General features: G+C 47.7%; 5 protein-coding genes across 5 annotated transcripts; 1 reads left to right on the top strand and 4 right to left on the bottom strand.

Moving 5' to 3' along the window:
- Positions 1-1543: 1543 nt before the first annotated feature.
- On the bottom strand, positions 1544-3109 carry VTP21DRAFT_7617 (uncharacterized protein; the record flags this gene model as incomplete). Its single annotated transcript, XM_069398378.1, has 7 exons — positions 1544-1694; positions 1766-2018; positions 2106-2184; positions 2263-2445; positions 2520-2639; positions 2714-2769; positions 2854-3109. The coding sequence occupies 7 exons, from the start codon at positions 3107-3109 to the stop codon at positions 1544-1546; spliced, it is 1098 nt and encodes a 365-aa protein (XP_069246410.1).
- A 231-nt stretch (positions 3110-3340) lies between these two features.
- Positions 3341-3928, top strand: VTP21DRAFT_7616 (uncharacterized protein; the record flags this gene model as incomplete). Its single annotated transcript, XM_069398377.1, has 3 exons — positions 3341-3569; positions 3638-3737; positions 3799-3928. The coding sequence occupies 3 exons, from the start codon at positions 3341-3343 to the stop codon at positions 3926-3928; spliced, it is 459 nt and encodes a 152-aa protein (XP_069246409.1).
- Positions 3929-4126: 198 nt separating this feature from the next.
- On the bottom strand, positions 4127-5255 carry VTP21DRAFT_7615 (uncharacterized protein; the record flags this gene model as incomplete). Its single annotated transcript, XM_069398376.1, has 3 exons — positions 4127-4420; positions 4483-5009; positions 5105-5255. 3 exons carry the CDS (start codon positions 5253-5255, stop codon positions 4127-4129), a joined length of 972 nt encoding a protein of 323 aa, XP_069246408.1.
- Positions 5256-5894: 639 nt separating this feature from the next.
- VTP21DRAFT_7614 (uncharacterized protein) lies at positions 5895-6931 on the bottom strand (the record flags this gene model as incomplete). The annotated part of the gene is made up of 3 exons (XM_069398375.1): positions 5895-6188; positions 6252-6778; positions 6859-6931. The coding sequence occupies 3 exons, from the start codon at positions 6929-6931 to the stop codon at positions 5895-5897; spliced, it is 894 nt and encodes a 297-aa protein (XP_069246407.1).
- A 1116-nt stretch (positions 6932-8047) lies between these two features.
- On the bottom strand, positions 8048-9132 carry VTP21DRAFT_7613 (uncharacterized protein; the record flags this gene model as incomplete). Its single annotated transcript, XM_069398374.1, has 2 exons — positions 8048-8533; positions 8608-9132. The coding sequence occupies 2 exons, from the start codon at positions 9130-9132 to the stop codon at positions 8048-8050; spliced, it is 1011 nt and encodes a 336-aa protein (XP_069246406.1).
- Positions 9133-11252: the final 2120 nt, after the last annotated feature.

The raw sequence follows: 11252 nt of genomic DNA, 5'->3' as shown, positions 1-11252 counted from the left end.
AAAGATGTTCTTTAGTGGCAGCCATTTCAACGGGAGTAAGAGTTCAGACTGAAGACGAGAAGTGAAAGAGGGAGAAAGGTGCTAGAGGGTTGCAGATTTACATTTATTTACTACAGCTGTTTGTTTACATTTTCAAAGGTGACGTAAGCCTGGTGAAAAATTTTTTGGTTGGCCCTCCTCTTGTGGTTGCGACCAATCGAAACCGGTATCTGACCAGCAATTTTAAGTTACAATAAAGCTCAGCAAAAACGCGCACCCCAAATCGGTCGATTCATTCGCAGTGATTTCAATCGGAGTTTAGTCTAGATCGATAATACCCCTTCCTCCGGCCAATCACCCCGCGCCCTCCCTCATATCACTACCATCCGCGACACAATATACCTTAATGGAGCCGCAGGATCAAGCCGGATCAAGAACACTTGCTGACGGTTTCATGTTTGATAGTCGCGTTGGGAACATTCTGTGTCTCTGCCCTTCTCCAGTTTCTCCCCCCAGACCCCCGCGCAAGGCGGGCGGGCGGCTTTGCGCGCGACAGAGGCGTGGATCCCTCCCCCCGTCACTCTGGGGGGGGTCTACTAAGACAAGGACGCTTAGCCAATCTTGGGCATATATGGGGAAGCGGGATCGGGATTCGAATCCAACCCGAGCATCAAAGGCATCGACAAGGAGTCGAGTGCTCCGCGTCGCACAGCTCAGCACGAATAGGCGCGGCGCGGGGGGGAATTGGATTTCACTATATATATCCTATCGATTCTTGTTTTATGGGATTTTCATTTTTTGCATTTTTCCCTGTCCTCGCTCCCCTTGAAAAATCACGGCCCGCCTGCGTACATAGCTTGGGCCCCTGCGAACCCAGAGCACCAGCGCATCGATTAGAGGCTTCCGCCGCTGCATGCTTCCAAGCATCCTGCAGATTTATACTCCTTTAATTCAAATGCAAACCCGGCATTTCAGAGTCAGAAGCAGATGCAACCTCTCGTGGGGATCAGCTCCTCTTTGGCCGCGGTATCCCCCTACAGCGCTCTCGGCAGTATAGGCGGCCCACAGCGTCTCACATCGCTCTGCTGCGCGACTTTTTATTTTCCTTCTCCTCTTCGGCCCAGCTTGTGCTTGGCGTCCATAATTGGACCATATCCCCACTATCCTAACCCTCTCCCTGGAGCAGCTTTCCGAAGACTTTGTCAAAAGCTCCCCCCCCCCCCTCGGCTGCGGAGAGGATTCCTGGGAAATTTAATGGGAAGGAATGGCAGGAGAGATTTCATCGCGTCTTGCATTGGCCGCTGTCTTCATCGGCCCATTATTCCCCTCTCTGGGGCTATTCTGATCTTCTTGGCCCATCTTTGGCCGAGAAATGGGCTCTCCCATTTTCATCCTGAGCTGATACAAACACATCCTCCATCTCTTATTAAGTTATCCGTAGGAATATGGAATCAAAGATTAATTTAAAAACACGAAAATTATCATAGAAATTATTGCTGGCATACTCATATGCCGGTATAGCCAATCATGAAGATACATGAACCTTCGCCCCCTAAATCTTTGCTCATTTCCGCGTGCGCAGCGGATCAAATTCATCTAGGATGGCATTGTCATCGCTGAATGGATCTGGTGCCGGCCGTGCCGCAGGGTTAGCAAACGGGTTTGTGGACATCGATGAGGCAGTGGCGGATGGGGCACCACGAGCCGCGTCACTACTTCAAGTCAAGTAGGGTTCAGTGTCCTCTTCCACTCTAGGGAAAATGGACATCATTAGGATGACATTTACCTGTTGCTTGGTGTCGTCCACTCCGAGCCCCCGAAGTAGATCAGACTGACGTCGCTCAACCCTTGCTTTCCTGCGCCCGCAGGGGCCGAGCCGGGGTTGGCGCTGGTGGTAGTGGTTGTTGTGGGGGCCGCTGAGTCGGTGGGCGCTCTGGTCCTCGAAAGGGCCAAAGCCGCATCTACAAATCCGTTCTCAATGATCTCATCGTACATCCGGAAGACGTTCAGCAGGTCCTGGTTGAGTTCGAGTAGCTCCTCTGCTCACAGGAAATAGAGCAATAGCCGTTAGTTAGCAACGATGGCTCTCTGCAGCATCCAGAAATATTCAAACAAAAGCAACGCACGCATATCTTTCTCATCGCTGCACTCCTGTATATATTGCATGATCTGCCCGTGGTTGTCCTTGCACTTTGCGTAAAACTCCTACACATTGCAACCGGTCAGGCGCGGATGGAAAGCCTGCGGAGGAGGGGGAAAACAAAACAAAACCATCCTACATACCTGTATCACTTCATTCTTCGTGATGTCTTCTCCGGGAGCCACAAAGCCGAGACTTTCGGACAAGACTTGCACGTTAGCACGCGTGGATTGGATATCATTTCTCATCGCCTCCGCGCTCATCACGCGTGCGGTATCTTCGACTACCTCGGGATTAATGGTGCCTGTGTGATGACGGGCATAAGGCTTCATGGTCCGATGGAATAACATGTTGTTTAGTGCCATGCAGTAGAAGCAATCACATGGGACGGTGTGCTTACCCCACGCGAATGGCTCAGCTGGGAATACAACTGCAAAATGGGGTGGAATTCAGCATCGTCTTTGCACAGGGCCTTGCATTCATAGAGGAGCTTCAGGATGCGGTCCCGATTCTCATCGCTCTAATGGATTAAAAGAGGGGCCATGAGTATTAAAAACCCTAATTTGCCTCTCTCCTTCAATTTCGAAATCCCACCGATTCAGAATAGCATCGGGTTATGTCCTCGATAAAATGGGGCCGCGTCATTTGGACTATGTCAAAATAAATGTCTTCATTTAGCTTCACTGGCCGCCCTCTCATGTCTCGCACGCTTTGTCATGGACAAGCCGGCATACTTAGAAAATTGTTTCCGCAGTTCTCGACTAGCGCCTGCCACACGGTGATGGTGAATCCCGTCGCCTTTCCATTCCCTGTGTTGAGCCGCCTCCTGATTGCCTTGGCGGCCTCACGTGGTCCCTCGGCGGAGGACTTGACCACCTCGACAATCTGGAAGATAATGGTCCAGTCCTCCTCGGAATGCTCGGGATTCGTGACCCACTCGATGTTTTCGGATATGGATGTGCGGGGAGGAGGTTTGGAGAAAAGTCCCATGGCGCTTGGCTGGAGGAGAAGGGAGGGGAATGATGGATCAGAGTGCAAAGGGTGGCTGTTGCGAGTCCAGCTAGTTAGTTAGGGAATTTCCAAGTCTCCAGCTCTGATTTTCTAAGAAAAAACCTTCATCGCGCACTTGAAACTCCGCAGAGAGGCTCTTCATGTGAGCTGGCTTCTTCATTTTTCCTCGAAATTGGCTTGCTGGCTTCGCTTGTGCTCGCGACGCTATCAATGCCCCGATCCCAAGCCCAAATCCACAGGGCCAACACGGGGCCAACGAGCAGCGGCCCTTTCCCGGCCGAAGACGCGCTTTCCGCCCTCTTCCATTCCCTTCTCCAGGATCCTCTCCTCTCGGATCTGCCCCCCGATCCAACCCTCCAAGAAATCGACCATCTCATTGCCCTAGAGCAGGGCGCGGCCGTTCGCATAAGCATCCTACGAGGATCACTCGCCCCCTTGAGTAAATTATATAGCTTTTCCCGATTCATTCGCGGCGGGAAGATTGCTTACGCTGATGGATCCATTTAGGCGTGATCGTCCATCAAAGCGCGACGGTGGCCGAGCTGAAGCAGCTGGTGCAAACGGCAGCAACGCGCGCGAATCAGGGTTCGAAGCGAAAAATCAACTGGTATGTGCTCTTTGCTGTTCGGCTCCTCTCCCCTAATCTTAACCGCGTGATATGGGCACAGGAGGTATATCTGGAACCGATATTGCCTTGTGTTTGAGGGGCAAAAATTAGCGGGAGAGAAAACGCGCCTCGACACTCTTGGGATTCGCGCAGGAAGTCAAATACGCTTCGTGAGGAAAAATTCAGACTAACGCCAGCGGCCATCTCTACCGCCTACAACAACAACAACAACAACAACAACAACACATCTTTCTGATTCTTGCTTTTCCTTATAGTAAATACTGTAATAAATTAATGGTGTAGTACACTAATACAGCCATCCTCAGCATCATCCATCTTTTCATGCGCAATAATAAGTAAAACGAAAATCCAAAGGAGGGTACACAGGTCTAACGATCCAGCCCCAACATGTGCTCCGTGCGCTCCCACAGCTCTGCGGCCAGCTTCTCATCGCAAGCACGCGCACTTGGTTTAGTGAGCCGACACGACTCCCAGAACTTTCCCGTGCAACTTCCGGCCTCCTCGCTCACGGCCACATGCACCGTCGTCATGGCTCCCTGGACCAAATTGCGGAAGGCCAAGCCGAGATAAAAGAAAATGAGCACCCGGACTATCATGGGGTAGTCTTTCTTCCATATGTTGGTTTTGACGACCCCTGGGTGGAGGGCATGGACCACGGCGTTCTACAGTGACGTGAACCATGGTTAGCACTCGATCCCTCCCTCGACCCCGGTGAAAAGCTTACCGGGTTCTCGCGTTGAAGCCGCTTCGACAGCTCCATGGTATAAAGCATGCACATCAGCTTCGCATTCCCATAGGCAATCAGGGGATGATAGAACCAGTCACTGTTAAAATTCTTAAAGTTCACATGGCCAATATAGTGAACCACCGAGGCTACATTGACGACCCTGGGCGCGCTGGCTTTGACAAGGGCCGGCCGCAGAAGCTCTGTTAGCAGAAAGAGCGATAGATAATTAATTTGGAATGTGTATTCATATCCATCCTCGCTGATGATCTTCGACGAGCTGGTCCCCCCGATGTTGTTGATAAGCACGTCGAGGGGCTTGTTGGTGGCCAGGAAGCGCTCGGCGAGTTCGCGAACAGACTGGAGAGAAGCCATCTCAACAGGCCACGCCTCGATTTGCTTGTTTCCCGTTCTCTCTTGGAGCTCTTGCACCACTCTTTTCGCCACCTCATCTCTTCCCTTGTGGTAGGCAATTATGACATTCGCCTCCATCTCTGCAATCATGCGAGAAGTCTCGTAGCCGATTCCTATTCGCCAAAAGAGGGAATTCGGGGGAGGGGGAGGGGAAGGGGAATGTTTAATAGTTGGTGACATAAAGGAGAGAGTAAAGTTGCATGCCCACCGCTGTGACCACCCGTAATGAGCACTGTCTTGCCATGCATGCTGACAGGTTCAACATGCATAGCGGAGGAGAACTTGTCGTGGAGCAATTGTATTACGGGATCGAATACGACAACACTCCAGCCTTTTACGAAATTATATAGACTGCTCATCCTGATAGAAAGAATGGTTGATTATTCGTTCCTCGAGCCAAAAATTTCAAGTTGCTCCTTCGGCTTTTTTTTTTTCACGAGCAAATTTTCCTTTCATTTTAAATTTTATATTCTATTTTCTCCACAATTTGTGATTTGACGGACGGGATCATAAATCAGCCGATAGGACGCGCGTTGTCTGCCTTGGTTATCTAGATTTTCTAATAGACTTTCTTGCACAGAACTCACCCTTATATATTCCCATGGCTTGTGGATACATAATAACAGTAATCTCTTAAGTCAAGCTTGTATTTAGCATCCAAGCTTCGGCCACTTGAGCTCACCCGCTTAACGAGATGAATAGAGTTATCTCGCCTATCCCTTGACTCTACTTATTTAGCCGTCTTGAGAGGCTAACGATTTTCATTGTATTCTCCCTGAGGCGCGGCCTCTCGTATTCATTGGCCTAGTCCAAGGCTCGGCCAAGTCTGGGCTTGAGGGAGAGGAGCTTGCTGAAGATACGCCTGATGATAAATAAATTCGATACAAGGCAGCTCGATCTTTATTAAATAAATATATATTGGATGGATACACAAAGCGTTTCCACGCGTTTTGTATGAACTTCTTATCCGAGGGGAGGGGGGGGGGGAACCACAGAACCTACTTCGGATATCCCAACACTTTCTCTGTGTAATCCCACAAATGGATCGCCAATGCCTCATCATAGGCAAGTGCACTCGGCGTTGCAATCCTGGAATCATTCCAATATTTTCCCGTACAACTTCCAGCCTCATCGCTCACGGCCACATGCACCGTCGTCATGGCTCCTTCTTGGAACGTACGAATGCTGAGCTGAAAATAGGCCCTGAAAAATGGGCAGCGAAATTCATTACACACCTGGTGCCAAAAGTTGGATTTGACTATCCCCGGATGGAGAGCATGGACAGCTGCTCTCTATGATTCAACATGCAAGGGTTAGCATTCAATCACCCCCTTCTGCCCAGATTGAAAGCTTACCGGGTTCTCCCGTTGAAGCCGCCTTGACAGCTCCATGGTATAAAGCATGCACATCAGCTTCGCATTCCCATAGGCAATAAGGGGATGATAGAACCAGCCGCCGTTCAACTTCCTTAAGTTTACATGGCCAATGTAGTGGGCCACGGAGACCACATTGACAACCCTGGGTGCGCTGGCTTTGACAAGGGCCGGTCGCAGAAGTTCCGTTAGAAGGAAGAGCGATAAATAGTTCACTTGGAGTGTGTATTCGTGTCCATCCTCCGTTATGGTCTCCGAAGAATTTGCCCCCCCGATGTTGTTGATAAGCACGTCGAGGGGCTTGTTGGTGGCCAGGAAGCGCTCGGCAAGTTTGCGAACAGACTGGAGAGAAGCCATCTCAACAGGCCACGCCTCAATTTGCTTGTTTCCCGTTCTCTCCTGGAGCTCTTGCACCGCTTTTTTCGCCACCCCATCCCTTCCCTTGTGGTAGGCAATTATGACATTCGCCTCCATCTCTGCAATCATGCGAGAAGTCTCGTAGCCGATTCCTATTGCACCAAGAGGGAGGTCAAAGTTGGTTAAACATTGGAAGCAGATGGGGAAAGATAGAATCGTATTGCAAACTCACCGCTATGTCCTCCTGTAATGAGTACCGTCTTGCCAATCATGCACGATGGCTCCACATAGAGGAGGTAGAGCATGTCTATATAATATTGCCGAAACGGCCCCAGCAGAAATTGCCCCCAGTCTCTAAGATTGTATGAAAAGTTCATATTCACTTCATAGAATTAACAAAAAAACCATTGAGATTTCCAACCATCGAATTCCAATAGAGAGTCCTACCTTTCTATAAGTATTTGCGGCCATCTGACTTAGTAATATAAGGAAAAATTGTAGCCTTTTTTTTTTTTTCCAAGAAGCATGCTTTACCATGACAGTTGACATCATGAAACATGATTTACGATAAATTTCTCTTTAAAACCTAAGCATAGTCTCACTAGAAACATCTTCGACATTTGCATAAATGCATTGATTTGGACCCTTAATATTGATTGTAGCTAATATCGCATTTCAAGGTGCAACAAACAAGGTAAGTTGGGCTACAGTGATGTTGCTCATCAATATCCACCCTTTTTGTATATTGCTGGATGAATTGGCTGGCCCGATGAATTATTTGACGTCTTTTCTAGGGGCTGACATGATTTCGTTCCCTGCTTGCAACCAACATAATGCCTGACTAGACAAGATTGTCCCCGGCTTAGAAACAAGAGGCTTAGCGGAAGGTGCAATCCCTCTAAGCTGGCACAATGAGAGGTGACAAGTTCAATGAAATCCAGTTATTAATATCGGTAAATTTTTTACAAGTAACCAACATGTGAATATTCTGACGCACAGGCCAATGTGTCAGTTAGCCGAAGCTATGAAAAGTCTGCCTCGTCTCGCCGTGGAGATCGATTCCACCATGGAGCCGAATAGAGGGAAGAGGGCTAATCTATACTGAGAGGGGGCTTCGGTTCGCTTTGAATTTATTTTAGGGAGAGCGGAATGAAAATTGAAAAAAGAAGAGATCTTGTAGAAAAGTAATCGAGCAAAAGGGTGGAGGGGCAGCAAGGCCAAACACAAAATCGTAAGGAAGAACAACCGAAAGGATGGAGATCTCTAAAAGAGCTGTAAATAATAAACTGTAAAAATACCGTTCAAGGTATGAACAAATACATATGTTTAGAAAGCAAAATTTAAACTCGTGGAAAGGAAGGATGCAAGAAACACCAGAAACGAAGTCAAACCAAGGAATCGATTCGTGAAACCATCTAGCTCTATGCAGTTATTTCCTCGCTACTCTTGCCCCACTCCTCTCCTTCTAGCTGCAAACGCCGACGTCTGCGCTCCATGGCACATTCGCTCCGGGTACGCCGGAGCGGTTGCTGGGAGGGTGGCCTCCACCAATCCTCCTCTTCATCTAACCCATCGTTGCTTTCCACCACGCCTCGTTCCTCGCCAATCTGGGCCAGTATTTCGGCCACAATCATATCCTGTTCGATCAGATACTCTCCAACGCTTCCAAGTGCCTCACAGACCGTTCGCAAAAGGATGATGGGTAAATTGCGTGGGTCTTTGAGCAACTGTCGCCAGCGTTGTTCAGATATGAAGCGACCCCCACGAGAAGAAGCGTATTGAGAAAAGGGAGAGGCGGATGTATAGGCGTCAAAAGAAGGGGGGAAAGCGGAGGTCGTGATTGCACGTCGGTGGAGGCGGAGAATATCCTCCATGGAAGATCTGCGGTCAGCATGCGACAGCATTTCCTATAGAAAACACAAAGAGCCACACGTGAGTTCATCGAACACGTACTTGCGCAAAGTAGAATAATGATCCTTACTGAATTCTCCATAAATTCACCCAAATAAAGTCCTCTCCAAAACATGGATAGCGTCATTCTAAGCCTCTCCAGCAGACCTGTTCTGTCGCTGCTTTCCCCTTCGTTTCTCTCCACGTTGGCATTCTCTAACTTCATTTCTTTCTGTAGCATCTCTAAGGACAATTCACCCACATTTGTATCCCCTTCATCCACGCTCGGTTCGCTTTTGGCCACAAATCGCCCTGTTCCATCGTGAACGGGCAGCGAGCTCCATAGACCCTCTCCCTCTTTCTCCACCTCGCTCTCCGTCTCTATCCCGATCCCATGTGCACCGATGGAAGATCCAGTAGATTCTGCTGAGATGGTGGGATGGGGAGAGAGAACATGCCAGTCCTCGTCGCTGCCACTTGTTCTAGCTTCGCGCCTCGAAATGCTATCTGAATGACGCGGGATAATCCACCCCTGATCGGAGGAAGATTCAGAATCTTCGAGCTCGGCTGCGGAGGGGTGAGTCAGAGGGGGTTTATGCTTGTAGGACGTTGCCATAATTAATCAAAATGGTCAGAATAAAACTATTTGGGCTGAAATGATCATAAAATAAGATAGGTGTTAAAATTGAAAATCTCAAAAAGAGAATCTCTATATAAGATGGCAGTCACATGCGCAAGCTATCTCTGTTTCAGTTGGACCAAGGTCAGCATCCGGAGAAATCTGGAAATATTTCGATAGCACAGATAGTCATAATGATAAAAAGGTTCAGTCATTCCCATTATCCTCGATATATCCCTAACGTATCTAGGGGTTCATGAAGCAAAAATGGTGGGCTCGACGTGCCAAAAGCACCTTCCAAGTTGTCGTCAAGGCGGAGAGGAGAGTTTCTAGTGCTAAAGATCAATTAAAATGGTGCCATCTTTCTATTGCCTTACAATTGCTAGTCATACGCGAATGAAATTAATCTCCGAGACTAGCACACTACCACTGCATCCTGGGATCTTTGCCATAATAGAACAAGTGGAGTGGTTCAATTCAGAGGGCATGATTTAGAATTTACACTGGCGCTCAGATTACCAGAAGACAAGTTAATGCCTCATAACTAAAGTGTTAGCTCAAATCCTTGCCAATTCGATCGCAACGGAATTCAAGGGTTATAATTGGGACTCCGCTCGGACCGGGATATTCGGCAATGCGAATAAAGGCGTGCCTTCAAGTATCAGAGATAAACGGCAGCCGAGTTGTCATGATACTCTCCGGGATCAGATTTGCTAGCGCTTGTCGTTACATTGAAAAAAATTAAATGAAAAATGGTTAACATGTCTCAATCTAAAGGTAAAACTCAACTCAGATTCGAATGCGCTACTGGGTTAATTGGCCGTCGTGACTGACTTCTTGAGTCACTTTATCTCGTATTTTATGAAGCTTCACTATTGAATCGATCTAATTTTGGGAGTCCATCCCGCTTTAGGCTTTTAAATTGGCAGCTCAGATCTATCAGTGCCAGGCTTGAACCATTGTTTCACACCCACAACCTCGACCACCTCAACATCGTTTTTCCGGTTGGACTTCTATCTGCTCTGTCTAAAACCAAGTCTGTAAATGAGAACGTGTTTGCATCAACTCATTGTACACCCTTGCGCAATCATCAGCCTATTCTGGTAGAACAGAAAATGAAAATGTAGTATACCAAGCTTCCTATCAAACGTTGGAATTCTGGATTGACCAGCATACTCCCAATTTCTCAAGATCTCGGCGCCACATAGCCTAGCTGTGGCCCACTCTTCGACCATCTTTTCTGCGCGACTCTTTATACCCTTCATAATGCGAGCCATTGGCCATTTAACAAGGCGCCGTGACGCGTCGATCTGCTTGCCCTGCCTCTTGGCTGCCAGGTGGATGCCGTTACAGGGCTTCAGCGGCAACGCACGAATTAGCAGATGTTACTTTTGCTGCTCATATAAAGACCCCTTTATATCAAAGTATTACCGTCGGCTAGTCATAAAAAAGATAACATTTATCTATCTTGATACCCAATTCTTACAACCACTTTGTCACTGCGAATGGGTTTTCAATAGCCATTGCAATTAGAGGTTACTACCATAATGCTAGCATAAAAGAACTCATGTTGACTCACAGAATACTATGATAATGAAATTAAATCCTCACACCATTTTATTTATTTATTTATTATATGATGTATTAACAGCTGTGGAGGAATTCAATTTGGTCCAGCTCCGGCTATTCCCATCTTCCTCACCAATCGTCATGAGAGAGAGTAATTAAGGGGGGGGAGGGGGAACGGGGAAATTTCTGAGAGGGATAGTTGTAAGGGCGGCCAAGGGTCGCTGTACGATCTTCTAGAAAGCCATAATTTTTATATTTAGATCACCAACATTGCTGGGCATTGCTGAAGTTGGGTTAGATATTTTGACCATTTCATCTTCGGCTATATCTTTAGGCCACCACACCAAAAAATCCAAGGAGAGCTCTGTTTAGTGTAACCTAGTTTTAGCTAGAGACTCACCACAGTGTATGAGTTGTCCTGATGACTGGTAAATCTTTAGGAAATCTTAGAAAAAATTAGCCAAGATTGCGAAGCAATTTAAGCAGAATGGGCCTATTCGCCACAGTTTTTAAACTCTAATCAATTTCGAAGTAATATGTACACTATG

The sequence above is a fragment of the Calcarisporiella thermophila genome, assembly GCF_041956535.1.
Source record: "Calcarisporiella thermophila strain CBS 279.70 unplaced genomic scaffold VTP21scaffold_31, whole genome shotgun sequence".
Lineage (NCBI taxonomy): Eukaryota > Fungi > Calcarisporiellomycota > Calcarisporiellomycetes > Calcarisporiellales > Calcarisporiellaceae > Calcarisporiella > Calcarisporiella thermophila.
Note: the sequence above shows the minus strand (reverse complement) of the source record. Positions and strands in the feature narration are given on the sequence as shown.